This window comes from Ranitomeya variabilis, chromosome 4, assembly GCF_051348905.1.
Source record: "Ranitomeya variabilis isolate aRanVar5 chromosome 4, aRanVar5.hap1, whole genome shotgun sequence".
Lineage (NCBI taxonomy): Eukaryota > Metazoa > Chordata > Amphibia > Anura > Dendrobatidae > Ranitomeya > Ranitomeya variabilis.
This window is the reverse complement of record NC_135235.1, coordinates 189,893,809-189,915,981: the sequence shown is the minus strand read 5'-3', so window position 1 is coordinate 189,915,981 and position 22,173 is coordinate 189,893,809. Positions and strand designations below refer to the sequence as shown.

At 45.5% G+C, this 22,173-nt stretch overlaps 1 protein-coding gene across 4 annotated transcripts in view; it reads left to right on the top strand.

Moving 5' to 3' along the window:
- The window catches only part of ODAD1 (outer dynein arm docking complex subunit 1), a 346,929-nt gene that overhangs the window by 291,750 nt on the left and 33,006 nt on the right, over window positions 1–22,173 (top strand). For all 4 annotated transcript variants that reach the window (XM_077259489.1, XM_077259486.1, XM_077259488.1 and 1 more), the window contains exons 12-13: window positions 4,085–4,248; window positions 5,957–6,060. In XM_077259489.1, coding sequence (XP_077115604.1) covers window positions 4,085–4,248; window positions 5,957–6,060 — 268 coding nt within the window. The remainder of the gene's footprint in view (window positions 1–4,084; window positions 4,249–5,956; window positions 6,061–22,173) is intronic.

Genomic DNA, 22,173 nt, shown 5'->3' with positions numbered 1-22,173 from the left:
ATGTTCATCAGTCCATTGGCTAAGATTTTCATTTAATGATCCAATACCGGAAATGATAGGACGGAGATTAGGGCGAAAACCCCCTTTATGTGTTTTAGGGAGGCCATGAAAGATAGGGAGAACTGGATGATCAGGTAATAACCATGTATGGAGTTTGTGATTTAATATACCCATATGTTTGCCTTCATCAAGAATGTTGGATAAAATACATTTGTATGGCAGGGTGGGATCTGAGGGAAGTGGTTTGTATGTAGAGGGATTATTAAGTGTGCAAACTGTAAAGCGCTGTGGAATATGTTAGCGGTATATAAAAATAAAGATTTGTATTATTATTATTAATAATAATAATAATAATAATAATAATAAGTATATCAGAAGCCAATGAGACATATAGTGAAGTATCCATAACTGCAATACATCCTCCTTTGTTGGATTGTCTTATGGTAAGATTGGAGTTTTTTTGTAAGTCACTGATAGCTTTGAATTAACCTCTAGTTGTCCTTTTATGATGTTTACTGGATTTGGTTTGATCATGTGGTAGATTTAAATCTCGTTCCACCGGTGTTTGAAACAGATCCAAGGATGGAACCCTAACTTGGATAAGGTAATAAGTGGAATTAGCTGGCGGTACTCTGATATCTTCATCCATAACCATAACTTGATTACTCGAACTTGATCTTCTAAAGAGGTAAAAGTAAGAATTGCATTATGTTTCTTAAGGGTAAAAGCCACCATATCAGATATTGAAGGAGACTACTGAGGACTAAAAGTGTCTTCGGATTCGGAGAAAAAAATGTCTTTTGACCATTAGAAGTCTTGTAAATTTATTGACATCCTTTATAGTCTGAAAAAGGTCAAAATCTCTGCTAGGGACAAAATTCAGACCCTTCTCGAGAACAGCAATTTGGAGATCAGACAAAATTGTAGGAGTGAGTATGATTACATTAGGTGGGTTGTTGCTCAAGGTTAGTTCCTTTTTCTCCTGTTTTGTATCAGATATCTTCTCCAAAAACTTTCTTCCACCTGTCCTACCCCCTCTTCTGTTCTTCCAGCTTTTTTTGATGCCATAGAATTCAAGTTGCATCTATTGTTGACACCCGGGGAATGGCCAGAGGATTTTTATCTGTATCATAATCTGTACTATTATAGTCTGATGAAGAAAAATAGACGGACTTTCTAGTTTTTGGATTGCTACCAGGAGTACATTTTTTTAGTGCTGATTTCATGTAAAAATCATGTGGAAGTTTTTCTCTCCAAGTATAGACCTTACTGTTCTTGTAATCGGTTGTATCTCTAAGGCTACGTTCACATTTGCGGCCAGCGCCGCAGCGTCGGGCGCCGCAGCGGCGCCGCATGCGTCATGCGCCCCTATATTTAACATGGGGGCGCATGGACATGCGGCGCACTTGCGTTCTGCGCCGCATGCGTCGCTGCGGCGCCCGCGTCGGGGCGCAGAGGACGCAGCAAGTTGCATTTTTGCTGCGTCCAAATTCAATGAAAAAAACGACGCATGCGGCGCAAAACGCAGCGTTGTGCATGCGTTTTGCTGCGTTTTTGTTTGCGTTGTGCGCTGCGGCGCCGACGCTGCGGCGCACAACGCAAATGTGAATGTAGACTAAGTAATCTACTTTTTTTGGTTTCATGATACACTCTTCAAGGGATTTAATGTTTTCTGTCATGCATTTTGTTAAATTCTCAAACTCAGCAATGTTGTTAGACTTTTGGAGATCCGTGTTGGTTTTGTCTGTCTCCATTTTAAGTTCTTTTAAGCAAGTTTCCTCATGAGAAATAATTAATTCCATAAATTTATAGGAACATTGTGATAAAACATAATTCCATTTTGTTAGAAATTCATCTGAAAACATATATGTAGGGATCTTTTTAATCCTTAAACTCCGAGGAATCATTTCTTTTTCGAGGTATTTCCTAAGGGTATTATGATCTCACCAGGTGCATTGTTCCTGACTTAGTAGTTTTTCAAGTTGTTTGAATAATCCCTTCATGTCTGAAGATTCACATGGTATATTAGTAGGTTCATCAAAACCTGCGCAAGTTTGGCTAGTCTGGAATCTGAAGCCATACTGTATGTATGGAAAAAAAAAACACTCATGTGATTTGTGATTAATAGACGATGTTGCTCAAAAACTTGTTCAAAAAGTGCTTAAAAAACATTGTCGGTGTCAATCAAGGTGCAAGTAATGGGATAGTTAACCTCAGTAAAATATGATTGCATGAAGAGAAAAAAAAGGCAATGTCCAAATACGACAAAAATGTAACTGCATAATTAATTTTGTTTGCCAGTGTGTCGCACACATAATGCAAGGGTAATCTCATCAGCTCAAGTCCTTCTGATTGGATAGCAATTGCTGTATATGGTTACCTATATGGTTCAATTGATAGCTTATCACTAAGGGTGCAATACCGCTCCAGAAATCCATCAGGTGATTTTAGTTCATGTCCCTGTTTTTTCTTGGCACTCCATGTCTGAAGAAAGAACATTTTTCACTTACCTCATTGGTGTGCCGGAGAGATCATTTTTCTTCCACTGTTTACGCCTGTGTTCACCAGCAGGATCTGCACCCACCTGGTTTTCATTACTTCCAACCTCAGTCTACAGCATTCCACGCTACTGTGAAGCTCCCTGACCCCCTTCTATGCTGGTGCTTATTATCTCAACGTAGCTGCTGATAGACACCATTTTATTGTAGCCGCTGATGGATGTCATCTCATGATCCATATCATCTCATTGTAGCTGCTGATGGACTCCATCCCACTGTAGCTGCTAATGAGCTCCATTTCAATATAGCAACTGATAGACACCATCTCCGGGTAGCTACTAATGGACTCCATCTCAATATAGCAACTGAATGACACCATCTCACTGCAGCTGCTAATTAACTCCAACTCACTGTAGCTGCTGATGGACACCATCTCACTGTAGCTGCTGATAGACACCATCTCATTGTAGCTGCTGATGAACTCCATCTCATTGTAGCTGCTGATGGACACCATCTCATTGTAGCTGCTGATGGACTCCATCTCATTGTAGCTGCTGATGGACACCAACTCATTGTAGCTGCTGATGGACACCAACTCACTATAGCTGCTGATGGGCTTCATCTCATTGTAGCTGCTGATGGACCCTAACTCATTGTAGCTGCTGATGGACTACATCTCATTGTAGCTGCTGATGGACTCCATCTCAATGTAGCTGCTGATGGACACCATCTCATTGTAGCTGCTGATGGACACCATCTCATTGTAGCTGCTGATGGACACCATCTCACTGTAGCTGCTGATGGACACCATCTCATTGTAGCTGCTGATGGACTCCATCTCATTGTAGCTGCTGATGGACTCCATCTCAATGTAGCTGCTGATGGACCCTAACTCATTGTAGCTGATGGACAAAATGTAATTGCAGCTGCTGATGGACACTATTTCATTTACAACTGCTGATGGACACCATCTCATGGAAGCTTATGATGGAGTCATGAACCTCAATTTTTCAATATGACCTAGATGAATAGCAATGGAAGGACAAAAACTGCATTCTTAGATTTTACTTACAGACCTCATGTACTCATCACAAATAAACCTGTAGTAAATCCTTATGTCTTAAGATTCATACATTTTTTCACTGATACAAAATCGAACATGTGCCTTTGACTATGGTATTATTGCCCTGTAGAATCATTGGTTCTTGGAGAGAATGTCTCATATAATATGGAGTCACAAGAAGCACCTTATAGGTGCTCTGTAGTATGGAGCCATAAAAGGCTCTGTGTGCCGCCATGAAGCCCCAGTAGGCTTTGCCTTTTCCATTGTATCCAGAATAAAGTCGTGTTTGTAGTGTTCTGTTACTTTTAAAGTACAATATACTGTACTTGCTATGTATCATTCATGCACTTTTACTTATAAGTTTAAATCAAGTTTACTGTAATATCACAATCCATAGTGGCATCAATCGTTTCCATATTACTCTCCAGGTCTTTTTTTATCATACCACTCTGATGCCTGTATGCATTTACATAATGAAGCTGGACTTCTACTTTCTGCTAAAGTAATGGTTCTTATTTCTTAGGAATTGATTCCTTGTTCAAGAAGATAAATTGTGACCGCTCTGTCCTGGATGAAATGTTGGGCTCTTCATCTAGCATTCGTGAAGCAAACATAATGCAGTACCTTGGCCTCATTGAGCAGAAAACTAACGAGCTTCTGGCCGCCCAGTCCTTCCTCGACTCTAAGGTAGATAGAATACCCTCATCATTACATGTAGGAACATCACTAAGGACAAGACATGGTTAGAATGGGTAATCCGCTATCAAGGACGTAGCATGTTTTACAAAATGTACTCAGTCTAATATATTCCCCTGTGAGAACACACAAGCAGCCGGCTCGGAGTGCGACCATCTATAAGGATGAAATCTCAGTTCAGTTCTAGAAGCAATATTATAAAGTGGCTCCAATTTCAACCATTTTTTGGCCAAGGTTAAAATAAACTTTCATTGCGTTCTGTCTACTTGTTTTGAAGTCTCAATAATATGTATTCGTGGATTGGTAAAGCCTGGTAGATACAACATCAGCTTATGTGCTCCCAGAGCCTGCAACCTTCCTTTATCTCTGATGCCCTCAGAAACCATAGTAAAAACCCTTGATTATTGCTACTAACTAAGAAAAATTATATTCATGAAGAATCTTGTTAGATTTGGAATCATTGTCTTATCAAAAAAATAATGGGTTTGCAATAAATAAAATGATTAGGTACACACGCTCCGAGCATACAATGCAAAAGAAGAATAACGTCTAAGGCAAAGTTTAGCGGTTAAGTGCACTTTTGATAAAGTTGTACATATTGAGAGAACATTTTTATTATTTAAAAAACATTGTATTTTCATTCCATTTTGTGACTTCAGCTGTAAAATCCTCATTCTGTTGTTCTTTAAAATTTTTGATATATGTGTAATTACATAAAACCAAAAAAAGGAATTTTGTAGGACCCGAGCAGGACCTATCACCAGGCCTAAAGTGACCATATTTTGCTCTTAATTTATTCCCTTTGTTCCCCCGATTATTCCACATTTTGAAAAAAGGCCATAAGGCTCCAGAGATATGAGCCTTTTTATTTAGTGCTAATTTTTATGTCATTCACCAAGAACGTAAAATTATGCTTACAGGGTAATTATGCAAACAGGTCCAAAGAAAGTCCCATGTAGAATCTATGAGCCACACTGTGTTGGTAAAGACCATAAAATAAGCACTAAAAGGCCCATATCTCTGGAATTGTGTCTTGGATATAAAAAATAAATAAAGCAAAGAACACAAATCTATATATTTAGCTGGAAGAAAAAAAAACTGGCCACTTTTCACCTACAGATAGTTCCTCTTTAATGGGAGATGTTAGGTTTTAGAAACCAAGCAAAGACTGGAAATGCTTAAAAATAACATGATAAAGTATTACTTACCTGTTTAAGCATCTTCCATAGCAGTTCTACCTTTCAGGTGCTCTTGTATGGTCTTTGTTCATAGGGCTGCAGCGGTGATATTTCCTCAATAACACCTGACCACTGCACCCAATCACTTGTCTCGGCAGTCAGGTGTTTCCTACCTCAGCGTCACTGAAGAAGCTAGTGATTGGCTGCAGCGGTCATATGGTGTAGATGGAATGTCACCACTGCAGTCTTGTCAACAGAGAACTTGTTTACAATTGTTGGATTCTTTTGGCTGCACTCATTGTATCATCGGTGGAGAAATCCAATATTTCCTATGTAGTCTGTGCTGTGTTTGGAGCCATTGAGGAACAATTGTTCGTTGGCTCATTTACATCTAATGAGTCATCTTTAGGTTTTCACAAGAACAGATGATATGTATTTAAATGACCGAAATCCTCTTGAGACATTGCTATATAACAAATATATCAGATAGTTCACTTATTTTAATGTGTTTGTTCTTTCAGAACTATGACAAACCATATGACCCACAGGAAACAGCTCGAGTTCTTCTAGGACAGATGGTTGACTTGCGCCCACCAGTCTTTGAGATACAGCCACCTGGAACAGGGTGAGTTCTAGGTTACATCTTACATTAAAAGGGTTTTAAAAAAAAAATCACAAAAGGTAGAGATTCTCTTTAGCAATATTTAGCTAGTGAGGACCTTTTAGAGCAATGATTCCTAGGAAATAATATGGTTAGAGCTCTCCTCCAGAAGGAGAAAACACTCCAGTACCACCTTCAAGCAGGTACCATGTAAACCAGTAACATTTCAGAGCCTTAAAGGATTTGTCCACTTTGATGAAAGTGGATCCCAAACTCTGTAAATTATCTAAAATAATAAACTCAGCAGATACTCACCTTCCCCAAGTCCAGCACTATAAGGGACTCTTCACGCGTAGAGCAGATGGCCCATATGTCATAATTAGCTTTTTTTTCTGTTTTAACCGAATTCAGATAAATGTGAGTTCTGTATCATTCCTATTGGTGGATGCTGAACCACCTTGCTCTACTGGCTCTACATATATATTTTATTCAATTGGAAAGCAACTGTGCAATTGGGGCAGAGCTTCAAAATCCAAGTAATTACCGAGATAAGGAAATTGAAATTTGAATGTATGTCACCTCTGCCGGAAGTAGGAGACAGCAAGAGAATACCAGGCTGAGATAGGAGATAGCAAATCGAAAAACACAAACACCTGACTATCTGAACCAGGAGGGGGCCACCGAAACAAGGAGTGCAGACAAAATGACACCTTCTGGCCAGGATGCTACTGTGCCTAATACAAACCAACAACGTTAGTAAACCTGAAATCAATGAAAGTGATTAATAGAAGTGAGAAGAGAGCTAAGCACCAACAAAACCTGCAGCACAGACCCCCAGCAGCTTCCAAGAAACCCACTAAATGGCACTCGGCATACATACATCAAACAACAGGCGACCATGATGTCACATTATCCTGATACCATCCTATTAATAGACTCAACTGGCAAGCACCTAAATACATAGTGGCTATTCCCAGGAAAGAGGGTCAGAAAAATTTGCTGTGCAACTATTGAAAAAGTAACAATAGTCATCAATAATCCATATTTACCATCTCAAACCATATTAATATACACATGGGTACAAACAACCTGCAAGACCAGCACCAGCAGATCGCAGGACAACTGACCCTATCAGCAAAGAAGTAAAAACTAAAATTTATCTGGCTGCAAATCATTTTGTCATCTCTGCTCCCAAGAAAGGATATTGTGTACCCTATCAAACCATCTACAGCAAGGGTGGGAAACCTTTCTGCCGCCCCCGTGACCACAGTGCTCAGGCCGGCAGCCAAGTTTTGCCTGCTGCCAACCCTTTAAAACCCTCCTTCACTGTATGCGCATGCATTGAAGGATTATATACGGAAGCTGGCCAGTGCCGGCATCAGAACGTACTTTGTGAGCAGAGCTAGAGTGCAATGTGCTCCTGTCCCACAGTTGAAGATAGAGTCAGCTGCCCCATTGTCTCCTGTCATACATACTGTAGCCGAATGCCTCCTGTGATGTGCTCCTGCCCTAGCTCCATGTTTCTAGTGATGTGCTTGCAGCCCAGCTCAAAAGTTTTCTGTCATGTGCTCCAGCCACAACCTCATGTCTCCTGTGATGTGTTCCTGCCTTAGCTCCATGTGTCTAGTGATGTGCTGCAGCCCCAGTTCCAATGCCTTCTGTCATGTGCTCCAGCCACAACCCCATGTCTCCTGTGATGTACTCCTGCCCTAGCTCCATGGGTCTAGTGATGTGCTGCAGCCCCAGCTGCAATGTCTTCTGTCAGATGCTCCAGCCACAACCCCATTTCTCGTGTGATGTGCTCCAGCCCGAGCTCCATGTGTTTAGTGATGTGCTCCAGCCCTAGCTCCATGTCTACTGTGATGTGCTCCAGCCCTAGCTTCATGTCTACTGTGATTTGCTCCAGTCCTAGCTCCATGTGTCCTGTGATGTGCTCCAGCCCTAGGTCCATGTCTTCTGTGATGTGCTCCAGCCCTAGCTCCATGTACTTAGTGATGTTCTCCAGCCCTAGCTCCATGTATTTAGTGATGTGCTCCAGCCCTAGCTCCATGTCTCCAGTAATGTGCTCCAGCCCTAGCTTCATGTCTCTGGTGATGTGCTCCAGCCCTAGCTCCATGTCTACTGTGATGTGCTCCAGCCCTAGCTTCATGTCTACTGTGATTTGCTCCAGTCCTAGCTCCATGTCTCATGTGATGTGCTCCAGCCCTAGCTCCATGTCTCCTGTGATTTGCTCCAGCCCTAGCTCCATGTCTCCTGTGATTTGCTCCAGCCCTAGCTTCATGTCTCCTGTGATTTGTTCCAGCCCTAGCTCCATGTCTCCAGTGATGTGCTCCAGCCCTAGCTCCATTTCTCCTGTGATGTGCTCCAGCCCTATCTTCATGTCTCTGGTGATGTGCTCCAGCCCTAGCTCCATGTGTTTAGTGATGTGCTCCAGCCCTAGTTCCATGTCTACTGTGATTTGCTCCAGTCCTAGCTCCATGTCTCTTGTGATGTGCTCCAGCCCTAGCTCCATGTCTCCTGTGATTTGCTCCAGCCCTAGCTCCATGTCTCCTGTGATGTGCTCCAGCCCGAGCTCCATGTGTTTAGTGATGTGCTCCAGCCCTAGCTCCATGTCTACTGTGATGTGCTCCAGCCCTAGCTTCATGTCTACTGTGATTTGCTCCAGTCCTAGCTCCATGTCTCCTGTGATGTGCTCCAGCCCTAGCTTCATGCCTCCTGTGATTGGCTCCAGCCCTAGCTCCATGTCTCCTGTGATTTGCTCCAGCCCTAGCTTCATGTCTCCTGTGATTTGTTCCAGCCCTAGCTCCATGTCTCCAGTGATGTGCTCCAGCCCTAGCTTCATGTCTCTGGTGATGTGCTCCAGCCCTAGCTCCATGTCTCCTGAGATGTGCTCCAGCCCCAGCTCCAAGAGTCTAGTGATGTGCTGCAGCCCCAGCTCCAATGTCTTCTGTCATGTGTTCCAGCCACAACCCCATGTCTCTTGTGATGTGCTCCAGGCATAAATCACCATTGCCTGTATGACAGGAAACACCTCAGCAAGCAAGAGGTCAGCCTTCTGGCCAAAGAGTCGAAGAAAATTATATTAAACGAAGATTCCCGGCCCAAACCCACCATGAATCAAAATCATGCGAAAAGACCACCGCCTCTAACCCCTTACCAACATATGATGTACGTCATATGTTGTCTCCCTGACTTTGACGCAGCCAAGGTCGCATCTTTCTTGGCAGATGATAGCTGTGATATTCAGCCATCATCTGCCGCTAACAGCCACAGGTTGTGCTGAGCTCCACACTCAGCTGTTAACCTGTTAAATGCTGCTGTCAATCTCTGACAGCGGCATTTAATGCATGTTGGCGGGGGGGCACATCATTCTAAGCAACCATTGGCACGCCCATGATGTGATGGCAGGATGCCGATGGGTTGTCATGACTGTTGGGGTTCTGTGGAAGATCCCTGTGCCTGTCATTACTGTACTCCTGTGAATGCCAGCTTGTAGATAGATAGATAGATAGATAGATAGATAGATAGATAGATAGATATAAACTCAAAAAGGTTTATTTCTAGCGCATGGCGCGTTCATTCTCATGTAGCACAAGACGGTCTGGCAGTAATGATTTATGAAGCCTAAAAGTTATTGCTGTGCAGACACAACATAATTATAGTTTATGTTTAAGCCTTGCACATTCATGGATCGTAGCTGTCTATGAAATTAACTACATTAATTTTGTACATCGCTGCCTCTTTTTATGCAAGTAAAAATATATTGGGAGTAATTTGCACAAGGCTGTCACATATTAGGTACGGTATTCCATATGTTTAATGATAATTTATATTCATTGGGTGCTGGAGCTCAATCCCGTTTTGTGAGTTTTATGCAAAATCCAAAAATATTGCCTTGCGCAGGCATGTACTCCGGAGGACAAAGAATGAACTTCAATCCAATATTGCAGCCAGCATGCAGCCAGCGGGTAAGGAAAGGGTGAATCAAACACCTGAAAACCCCGCCCATATGACCCAAAACCGGTCCCGCCAAATTCAGGTGACAGGTTCCCTTTAAATAGAGAGGAAATTAAGAAAAGATATATATGACATACCCTTGGTAATTCTAAATGATGTTACAATCTCCATTGCTGCCTCTTATCATTTAGTCGGTTCTTTGTCTCTTTTCTTGTCCCGTTCCTCTGATGCTACATTTGGTATTTTCATTAGTTTCTTCATATTGTCATTTCTGATCTGTTGCAGAAGTCTTCCTTCTATCCATGTCTTGTCTATGGGAAGGATTTCACATTGTGTTGCCCGATAGCATTTGTTTGTTTTCCTCATTTTCATGCAATGTATATAATGTATCAAACCATAAAGCTCATGCAGGCACATTTCTCATTTACTGTAACCACACATGGTGTCATATTTTTTTGACCTAATGTAACAACCCATCTTGGTTTTCCATCATTGATGTGATTCTATTAAACACCTCTAAAAGTAAAAAGCAATTGATATCACGGAAGGAAATTTTCCAACATGTTGGATTTTCCCCTATAAGAAAAGTGATCCTTGCCTTTAGTTTAAATAATACAACATAAAAACAGAACAGGAAGATTCCAGAGAAGAGAAGGAGCCTGCTGACCATGGCTGTCTATGAGAAAGTATGGTTAGTTTTGGAAAAACTTGATGTTATCTCAAGGATCATATAGGTCTCATGAAACCGCCACATAAAGGCCCCGTCTCACATAGCAAGATCGCTAGCGAGATCGCTGCTGAGTCACAAGTTTTGTGACGCAACAGCGACCTCAGTAGCGATCTCGCTATGTGTGACACGTACCAGCGATCAGGCCCCTGCTGTGAGATCGCTGGTCGTGTCGGAATGGCCTGGACCTTTTTTTGGTCGTTGAGGTCCCGCTGACATCGCTGAATCGGTGTGTGTGACACGGATTCAGCGATGTCTTCACTGGTAACCAGGGTAAACATCGGGTTACTAAGCGCAGCGCCGCGCTTAGTAACCCGATGTTTACCCTGGTTACCAGTGTAAAATGTAAAAAAAACAAACAGTACATACTCACCTTCGCATCCCCCGGCGTCCGCTTCCCACACTGACTGAGCGCCGTAAAGTGAAAGTGAAAGCACAGCACAGCGGTGACGTCACCGCTCTGCTGTTAGGGCCGGCGCTCAGTCAGTGCAGGAAGCGGACGCCGGGGGACGTGAATGTAAGTATGTACTTGCAGCGCCCCAGAGTCCTGGTCGTTGCAGTACTGTGGCTCCGCCACTAAGGGGAGCTATGGTACGTCTGATGGCACTGAAGGAGTTCATCTGATCAGGTATCACAGACACCAATACATTTCACCGCTGGGCCTCCAGGGGGAGTTAAGGGTTCTATTCATTAGGCCACTCCTCACACACTGGTAAAACTGGGGGTCAGGCAGGAAGTTAGGGAGAAAGCTGACTGGGTTGGAACCAGGCAACACCTTGTGGCAGAGGGTGTTGTGGGGGGAAGATACAGTAGGGTCTCTGTCAGGGGTGGGATCCTGGCAGAGGCTTGGCAACTTGAGCGAACGTAACGGGACCGTGCCTGCTCAGGATAGCGGCGGTGCCCAAGGAAGGATCAGAAGCGAGATAGATTGTGCTGAGTGAGAAACGAGATCAAAGCAATAAGGCGAACACCAGTAGGAGTCGTGCTGTAAGACCGAAGCAACATCCTACGGAGGCGCACAACCGGTGGCCGGAACGCCGAGGGAGTATCACAATATCCAGCTTCAAGCAATACTCCAAACAGCGGCAGGACAGTCAGTCTAAGGCGGGCTGTCACCTATGCAGTCTTGGGGGGCAACTTGTGGAGAGGGGCGACTCTAGGGTCCCGGAAGAGCTCCGAGCCTACCCGTCAAATGGGTGCCGTCCCAACCGTAACATCAGGGAGGGACGGAGGATTAGCAGAACATCATCTAATCGAGTTGTGAGGGAACTTAAGAAACAGACACAACAGTTGTGGGGACTTTCCGTAAGCACAGCAGGGGAGGACCACAACACATAGCGCTAGAAGGAAGGCACAGATTTCCACCTGTGAGGAGAACTCTGGAGGTGCCATTGGACCGGCCGGACTTGCGCAGCCTGGTTATCCGGATTCCGGACTGAGGACCCAGAGATCTTCAGTAAAGAGGTAAAGAGACTGCAACCTGGTGTCCTCGTTATTTACCGCGACCTGCACCCCACAACTGCACCGCACCATCACAGCCTCACCACCACTATCATCATCACTCATTGCACCGGACGTCCCCCACCGACCGGCAGGGCCACGGACCGGGTCTAGCCACCGTGACAACCCCAGAACAGAGACTCAGAGGCCCGGTACTGGGTACCCCTCGGCCCTGCGGCAGTGGGGGCGCTCCAACTTGGCATCACGAACAGGATCTACTTAAGCCTGAAGAATCAGGTCATGTGTGCCTTGGAACTGTGATTTATTATGCTTGGACTGTGACTGATTGCAAAGACTGTGTGTTGCCACTTGCCGCCAGAAGTTCCCGCCAAAACCGCCGCCATTACAGCGCTAAGGAGAGCGCAGGAGAAGAAGAAGGGCGTGGAAGTGGGCGTGAACAAGCTGAAGAGCACAAAAGACAATGGCCGCCCAGTCTAAGTATTTCTGCCCCTTGAGGACGTGTCCGTCAGCAGCCGAGGTCCGCCTCCTGATCCTCAATGGTGGGCAGAGACAAAGAAAACGAAACCGCCCACGAAGGAGAGAGTGGAGAAAGGACCAGGAAGAAGAATTCAGCGACATGGAGGACGCCATGGCCAGCCGCCCGGAGCCGGAGCGTGGGGTCGGAGCCGAGGACTCCCCCAGCTACCCGGAGGGGCACCGCAGCCAGACCTCCACAGTGGACGCTGACCTCCTGCAGACCGGAGCGGATGAGCTGATCCACCAACTCCTGCAGACGCAGCTGAGCATTGAGGCCGGGTGGAAGAAGACCATCATGGGGAGCCTCACCAGACATCTGTCGGCAGCCTCGCCTGGTCCGGAGCAAGAAAGAAGTTCCAGCGCTCCGAAGCCAGAAAGCAAGGCCCTGCCGGAAAGCGGTATGCTGCATGCAGAGATGACAACGCTGCAGCGCAAGGCCCTGCAACCAGCACTCCAGACACCAGTGGAGACGGAGCAGACCGGCACCGGAGGGACCGCATCTGAAGCAGGTATGAAGGACGACCCTGCCCTGATGACTGACACCACTCCCGCGACTGCTAGTGCCACAGCTGCTGACTCCGTTCCAGTGACTGATCTTGCAGCAGCCGCTACCTTTGCTGCAGCAAATGCCCCTACTCAAGCTGCGCAGACCTCCATCGCTGCGCATGATTTAACCGTACATGAAAGACGGATTAACGGCGTTTGTCCAGCACTGGGTGTAACCCTGGACCTCACTCTTCCCAGGCCAGGAAGGGTTAAGTGCCAGGTGCAGCCCTGGAAGCCGTCTAACTAAACCTCGGAAACCTGAAACTGTACATAGTTAACTGTTTGTTTCCCTGCTTTTTGCTACTTTAAACCCGACCTGGGTTATTCTTAAAGGGATCCCTTTGTTTACCCGGGATCCCTTCTTCTGTTTTTTTTTGTTTTGTTTCCTGTTTATTCATCACTGAAAGAACTGCTGGATCATGAACAGTGCATGATACAAACTTTTTGTAAATAGTTTGCACCTTATTAAAGGTGCTCCCTACTGGTTTTACTTCAAAAAGGACTCTTTGTGAAGATACCACACTGGAACCTTTGTTGAGTACGGACTGGTAGCTTGAGAAGACATGCTACCTCATAGAGACTTGGTCCCCTCTTAAAGGGGACGTTCATGTGTTGCACTTAGAGAATAGTATTGCTTTAAGACTGAGAGATAGCAATAATGTTTTGATAAAGAGAACGTGATGATAATGTTTATGTGAGAAAGTTATATGTATCCAACTAGTTAATTGTAAAGAAATGCTGGTAATGCAATACTCCAAACAGCGGCAGGACAGTCAGTCTAAGGCGGGCTGTCTCACTTAAATCACCTATGCAGTCTTGGGGGGCAACTTGTGGAGAGGGGCGACTCTAGGGTCCCGGAAGAGCTCCGAGCCTACCCGTCAAACGGGTGCCGTCCCAACCGTAACATCAGGGAGGGACGGAGGATTAGCAGAACATCATCTAATCGAGTTGTGAGGGAACTTAAGAAACAGACACAACAGTTGTGGGGACTTTCCGTAAGCACAGCAGGGGAGGACCACAACACATAGCGCTAGAAGGAAGCCACAGATTTCCACCTGTGAGGAGAACTCTGGAGGTGCCATTGGACCGGCCGGACTTGCGCAGCCTGGTTATCCGGATTCCGGACTGAGGACCCAGAGATCTTCAGTAAAGAGGTAAAGAGACTGCAACCTGGTGTCCTCGTTATTTACCGCGACCTGCACCCCACAACTGCACCGCACCATCACAGCCTCACCACCACTATCATCATCACTCATTGCACCGGACGTCCCCCACCGACCGGCAGGGCCACGGACCGGGTCTAGCCACCGTGACAACCCCAGAACAGAGACATGCTACCTCATAGAGACTTGGTCCCCTCTTAAAGGGGACGTTCATGTGTTGCACTTAGAGAATAGTATTGCTTTAAGACTGAGAGATAGCAATAATGTTTTGATAAAGAGAACGTGATGATAATGTTTATGTGAGAAAGTTATATGTATCCAACTAGTTAATTGTAAAGAAATGCTGGTAATGCAATACTCCAAACAGCGGCAGGACAGTCAGTCTAAGGCGGGCTGTCTCACTTAAATCACCTATGCAGTCTTGGGGGGCAACTTGTGGAGAGGGGCGACTCTAGGGTCCCGGAAGAGCTCCGAGCCTACCCGTCAAACGGGTGCCGTCCCAACCGTAACATCAGGGAGGGACGGAAGATTAGCAGAACATCATCTAATCGAGTTGTGAGGGAACTTAAGAAACAGACACAACAGTTGTGGGGACTTTCCGTAAGCACAGCAGGGGAGGACCACAACACATAGCGCTAGAAGGAAGCCACAGATTTCCACCTGTGAGGAGAACTCTGGAGGTGCCATTGGACCGGCCGGACTTGCGCAGCCTGGTTATCCGGATTCCGGACTGAGGACCCAGAGATCTTCAGTAAAGAGGTAAAGAGACTGCAACCTGGTGTCCTCGTTATTTACCGCGACCTGCACCCCACAACTGCACCGCACCATCACAGCCTCACCACCACTATCATCATCACTCATTGCACCGGACGTCCCCCACCGACCGGCAGGGCCACGGACCGGGTCTAGCCACCGTGACAACCCCAGAACAGAGACATGCTACCTCATAGAGACTTGGTCCCCTCTTAAAGGGGACGTTCATGTGTTGCACTTAGAGAATAGTATTGCTTTAAGACTGAGAGATAGCAATAATGTTTTGATAAAGAGAACGTGATGATAATGTTTATGTGAGAAAGTTATATGTATCCAACTAGTTAATTGTAAAGAAATGCTGGTAATGTTCCCAGAAAGAAAGTGAAAGCTAGAAGAAGGATGCAGTGGGCCCGTAGGGGTAGACGTGGTGTCCAGCATACATGTCAGTAAGAAAATAATGAGAAGGTTTAATGTTCTATAGAAAATGTTTGATAATGTTGATAGATAACGAGGACAGAAGGTGAACCCTGAGTCCTCCTAGGAGTCATGTAGAGATGACTCGGTGCTCTTGAACTGAAAGTAATGTTATGTTCTATACTGTGTATAGTAGTTGAAAAGACAGAAGGCTCGGGCTGAAAGGAGCGGTCCTGTAAGGAAGGAGAGGCAGTAGGTCTGGTGCCGTTAGGACAGGCGGTCCTGCAGATTTAAAGAAGGAGAATGTAAAAGTTAAATTGCCTTATAATGTGATTATAAGAAGGTCTTTAGCGGATTCCGAGTGTACATCCTTAAAGGCGATGTTAAGTTATTGTTCAAAAGTTTGTACTAGTAGAATACCCGGTTGGGTAAGAAAAGTTATTTATAGCATGTTGCTATGATATTTAATCATGTTTGTAACGTTCAAGTGTCCTCACCTCCCATAAAGGGAAGCTCTGTTTAAACATACTTATTGTTATTGCACTCAACAAAACTGTATGTCTTTTTGCTAACTTGTATTGTTGTTTTCTTCTCAGTCCCGGAGTACTGTGTTTAACCAAGGGGGAGTGCAGCGCCCCAGAGTCCTGGTCGTTGCAGTACTGTGGCTCCGCCACTAAGGGGAGCTATGGTACGTCTGATGGCACTGAAGGAGTTCATCTGATCAGGTATCACAGACACCAATGCATTTCACCGCTGGGCCTCCAGGGGGAGCTAAGGGTTCTATTCATTAGGCCACTCCTCACACACTGGTAAAACTGGGGGTCAGGCAGGAAGTTAGGGAGAAAGCTGACTGGGTTGGAACCAGGCAACACCTTGTGGCAGAGGGTGTTGTGGGGGGAAGATACAGTAGGGTCTCTGTCAGGGGTGGGATCCTGGCAGAGGCTTGGCAACTTGAGCGAACGTAATGGGACCGTGCCTGCTCAGGATAGCGGCGGTGCCCAAGGAAGGATCAGAAGCGAGATAGATTGTGCTGAGTGAGAAACGAGATCAAAGCAATAAGGCGAACACCAGTAGGAGTCGTGCTGTAAGACCGAAGCAACATCTGTTGTGAATTTGGATTCTGGGCTCCCCCGGTGGCCGCTTGTGGAATTGGACTTGTCATCCTCTTTCCTGTTTCACCTGATTCCATCAGTAGTGGGTGTCGCTATTTAAGCTCATTTCTCTGGTGGTTTCTTGCCGGTCAACAATGTTATCTGATGCCTCTCAGTGCTTGTTCCTGCTTCTAGACTACTACTAGATAAGTTGGACTTTTGTCCATGTTTTGTTTTGCCTATTTGTTCCAGTTCACAGCTGAAGTTTTGTTACTGTGTCTGGAAAGCTCTCGTTGATCAGGGATTGCTACTCTGGCGTTATGAGTTAATGCCAGAGTTTAAGGTAATCTCTGGATGGTGTTTTGTTAGTGTTTTTCTGCTGACCATGAAAGTATACTATCTGTCTTCTGCTATCTAGTAAGCGGACCTCAAATTTGCTAAGACTATTTTCCTGCTGCGTTTGTTGTTTCATCTGAACTCACCGTCATTATATGTGGGGGGCTACTGTCTTCTTTGGAATATTTCTCTAGAGGTGAGCCAGGTCTTATATTTCCCTCTGCTAGCTATTTAGGTCTTAGGCCAGAGCTGGGCATCTAGCGATAAATAGGAAATGCTACCTGGCTATTTCTAGTTGCGCGGCAGGCTTAGTTCATGGTCAGTATAGTTCCATCTTCCGAGAGCTTGTCCCTCTATAGGCTTGCTATGATCTCTGCCTGCAGAGATCATGACAGGGCGGACAGTTTGACCGGCCAGTAAAGTGTTAAAGACCCAGGTTGAGAAAGGAGAGTTATAAGAAGTCTGCTGAAATTTTTTTTTTTTTTTCCTCCAGTCTGCCTTGCTGCAGTCTTTTCTCTCTCTCTCCTCCTAATCTCTGTATGCTCTGTGTGCACCTGACAATAATGGATCTCCAGAGTGTAACTACGGGTTTGAATAATCTCATCACGAAAGTACAAAATTTACAAGATTTTGTGGTACATGCTCCGGTATCTGAGCCGAGAATTCCTTTGCCGGAGTTCTTCACAGGGAATAGAGCTAGCTTCCAGAATTTCCGAAATAATTGTAAGCTTTATTTGTCCCTGAAGTCTCGTTCAGCTGGAGACCCTGCTCAGCAGGTTAGGATTGTGATTTCCTTGCTCAGGGGTGACCCTCAAGATTGGGCCTTCTCATTGCCAGCAGGGGATCCTGCGTTACGCGATGTGGATGCGTTTTTTCTGGCCTTGGGCTTGCTTTATGAGGAACCTCATTTGGAACTTCAGGCAGAAAAAACTTTGATGGCACTATCTCAGGGGCAAGACGAAGCTGAAGTTTTCTGCCAAAAATTCCGTAAATGGTCTGTGCTTACTCAGTGGAATGAGTGCGCCTTGGCGGCAACTTTCAGAGAAGGTCTCTCTGATGCCGTTAAGGATGTTATGGTGGGGTTCCCTTTGCCTGCAGGTCTGAATGAGTCCATGACAATGGCTATTCAGATTGATAGGCGTCTGCGGGAGCGCAAACCGGTGCACCATCTGGCGGTGTCTATGGAAAAGACGCCAGAAAGTATGCAGTGTGATAGAATTCTGTCCAGGAGCGAGCGACAGAATTTTAGACGGAAGAATGGATTGTGTTTCTATTGTGGGGATTCTACTCATGTTATATCAGCATGCTCTAGGCGTACAAAGAAGCTTGATAAGTCTGTTTCCATTAGCACCATTCAGTCTAAGTTTATTTTGTCTGTAACCCTGATTTGCTCTTTGTCATCCATTGCCACGGACGCCTATGTTGACTCTGGCGCCGCTCTGAGTCTTATGGATTGGTCCTTTGCCAATCGTTGTGGTTTTGATTTAGAGCCTTTGGAGACTCTTATTCCTCTGAAGGGGATTGACTCCACCCCATTGGCTAATAATAAACCACAATACTGGACACAAGTAACCATGCGTATCAATCCGGATCACCAGGAGATTATTCGTTTCCTGGTGCTGTATAATTTACATGACGATTTGGTACTGGGATTGCCATGGTTGCAGTCTCACAACCCAGTCTTGGACTGGAGAGCAATGTCTGTGTTGAGCTGGGGATGTAAGGGTATTCATGGGGACGTACCTTTGGTTTCTATTTCGTCGTCCATTCCCTCTGAAGTCCCTGAGTTCCTCTCTGATTATCAAGACGTCTTTGACGAACCCAAGCTTGGGTCGTTACCTCCGCACCGTGAGTGCGATTGTGCCATAGATTTGATACCGGGTTGTAAATATCCAAAGGGTCGTTTGTTTAATTTGTCTGTGCCGGAACATGCTGCTATGCGGGAATATATAAAGGAGTCTTTGGAAAAGGGACATATTCGTCCATCCTCTTCTCCCTTGGGAGCTGGGTTTTTCTTTGTCTCAAAAAAAGACGGCTCTTTGAGACCATGTATTGATTATCGGCTTCTGAATAAGATCACTGTTAAGTATCAATACCCATTGCCATTGCTTACTGATTTGTTTGCTCGTATAGAGGGTGCTAAGTGGTTCTCTAAAATTGATCTTCGTGGGGCGTATAATTTGGTGCGGATCAGGCAGGGGGATGAGTGGAAGACCGCATTTAATACGCCCGAGGGCCACTTTGAGTATTTGGTCATGCCTTTTGGTCTTTCTAATGCCCCTTCAGTTTTCCAGTCTTTTATGCATGATATTTTCCGCGATTTTCTGGATAAATTTATGATAATATATCTGGATGATATTCTGATTTTTTCTGATGACTGGGACTCTCATGTCCAGCAGGTCAGGAGAGTTTTTCAGGTTCTGCGGTCTAATTCTTTATGTGTGAAGGGGTCTAAGTGCATTTTTGGGGTCCAGAAAATTTCCTTTTTGGGGTATATTTTTTCTCCCTCTTCCATTGAGATGGATCCCGTCAAGGTGCAAGCTATTGGTGACTGGACTCAGCCCTCCTCTCTTAAGGGTCTTCAGAGATTTTTGGGCTTTGCCAACTTTTACCGCCGATTTATTGCTGGTTTTTCGGATGTCGTTAAACCACTGACTGATTTGACCAGACAAGGCGCTGATGTTGCTAATTGGTCCCCTCATGCTGTAGAGGCCTTTCAGGAGCTTAAGCGCCGTTTTGCCTCTGCCCCTGTGTTGCGTCAGCCTGATGTGAATCTGCCTTTTCAGGTTGAGGTTGACGCTTCGGAGATCGGAGCTGGGGCAGTGTTGTCGCAGAAAGGTTCCGACTGCTCCGTCATTAGGCCTTGTGCCTTCTTTTCTCGCAAATTTTCGCCCGCAGAGCGGAATTATGATGTTGGGAATCGGGAGCTTTTGGCCATGAAGTGGGCGTTTGAGGAGTGGCGCCATTGGCTCGAGGGGGCTAGACATCAGGTGGTGGTATTGACTGACCACAAAAATTTGATTTATCTTGAGACTGCCAGACGCCTGAATCCTAGACAGGCGCGCTGGTCTTTATTTTTTTCTCGCTTTAATTTTGTGGTGTCATACCTACCGGGTTCTAAGAATGTTAAGGCAGATGCCCTTTCTAGGAGTTTTGACCCGGACTCTCCTGGTAATTCTGAACCCACAGGTATCCTTAGGGAGGGAGTAATTTTGTCGGCCGTTTCTCCTGATCTGCGGCGGTCCTTGCAAGAGTTTCAGGCGGATAGACCGGATCGTTGTCCGCCTGATAGACTGTTTGTTCCGGATGATTGGACCAGCAGAGTCATCTCTGAGGTACATTCTTCTGCATTGGCAGGTCATCCCGGAATTTTTGGTACCAGGGATTTGGTGGCAAGATCCTTCTGGTGGCCTTCTCTGTCACGAGATGTGCGAGTCTTTGTGCAGTCATGTGACGTTTGTGCTCGGGCCAAGTCTTGTAGTTCTCGGGCTAGCGGACTGCTGTTGCCCTTGCCTATTCCTAAGAGGCCTTGGACACACATCTCGATGGATTTTATTTCAGATCTGCCTGTTTCCCAGAAGATGTCTGTCATCTGGGTGGTCTGTGACCGTTTCTCTAAAATGGTCCATTTGGTTCCTCTGCCCAAGTTGCCTTCTTCTTCTGAGTTGGTTCCTCTGTTTTTTCAGAATGTTGTCCGATTGCACGGTATTCCTGAGAATATTGTTTCTGACAGAGGTACCCAATTTGTGTCTAGATTTTGGCGGGCATTCTGTGCTAGGATGGGCATAGATTTGTCTTTTTCGTCTGCTTTTCACCCTCAGACTAATGGCCAGACCGAGCGGACTAATCAGACCCTTGAGACATATCTGAGGTGTTTTGTCTCTGCTGACCAGGATGATTGGGTTGCTTTTTTGCCATTGGCAGAGTTCGCCCTCAATAATCGGGCCAGTTCTTCCACCTTGGTGTCCCCGTTTTTCTGTAATTCGGGGTTTCACCCTCGATTTTCCTCCGGTCAGGTGGAATCCTCGGATTGTCCTGGAGTGGATGCGGTGGTAGAGAGATTGCATCACATTTGGGGGCAGGTTATGGACAATTTGAAGTTGTCCCAGGAGAAGACTCAGCGTTTTGCCAACCGTCATCGTCGTGTTGGTTCTCGGCTTTGTGTTGGAGATTTAGTGTGGTTGTCTTCTCGTTTTGTCCCTATGAGGGTCTCTTCTCCTAAGTTTAAACCTCGGTTCATCGGCCCTTATAGAATATTGGAGATTCTTAATCCTGTTTCTTTCCGTTTGGACCTCCCTGCGTCCTTTTCCATTCATAACGTTTTTCATCGGTCGTTATTGCGCAGGTATGAGGTACCTGTTGTACCTTCAGTTGAGCCTCCTGCTCCGGTGTTGGTTGAGGGTGAGTTGGAGTACGTTGTGGAGAAAATTTTGGACTCTCGTGTTTCCAGACGGAAACTCCAGTATCTGGTCAACTGGAAGGGTTACGGCCAGGAGGATAATTCTTGGGTCAATGCATCTGATGTTCATGCTTCTGATCTTGTTCGTGCCTTCCATAGGGCTCATCCTGGTCGCCCTGGTGGATCTGGTGAGGGTTCGGTGCCCCCTCCTTGAGGGGGGGGTACTGTTGTGAATTTGGATTCTGGGCTCCCCCGGTGGCCGCTTGTGGAATTGGACTTGTCATCCTCTTTCCTGTTTCACCTGATTCCATCAGTAGTGGGTGTCGCTATTTAAGCTCATTTCTCTGGTGGTTTCTTGCCGGTCAACAATGTTATCTGATGCCTCTCAGTGCTTGTTCCTGCTTCTAGACTACTACTAGATAAGTTGGACTTTTGTCCATGTTTTGTTTTGCCTATTTGTTCCAGTTCACAGCTGAAGTTTTGTTACTGTGTCTGGAAAGCTCTCGTTGATCAGGGATTGCTACTCTGGCGTTATGAGTTAATGCCAGAGTTTAAGGTAATCTCTGGATGGTGTTTTGTTAGTGTTTTTCTGCTGACCATGAAAGTATACTATCTGTCTTCTGCTATCTAGTAAGCGGACCTCAAATTTGCTAAGACTATTTTCCTGCTGCGTTTGTTGTTTCATCTGAACTCACCGTCATTATATGTGGGGGGCTACTGTCTTCTTTGGAATATTTCTCTAGAGGTGAGCCAGGTCTTATATTTCCCTCTGCT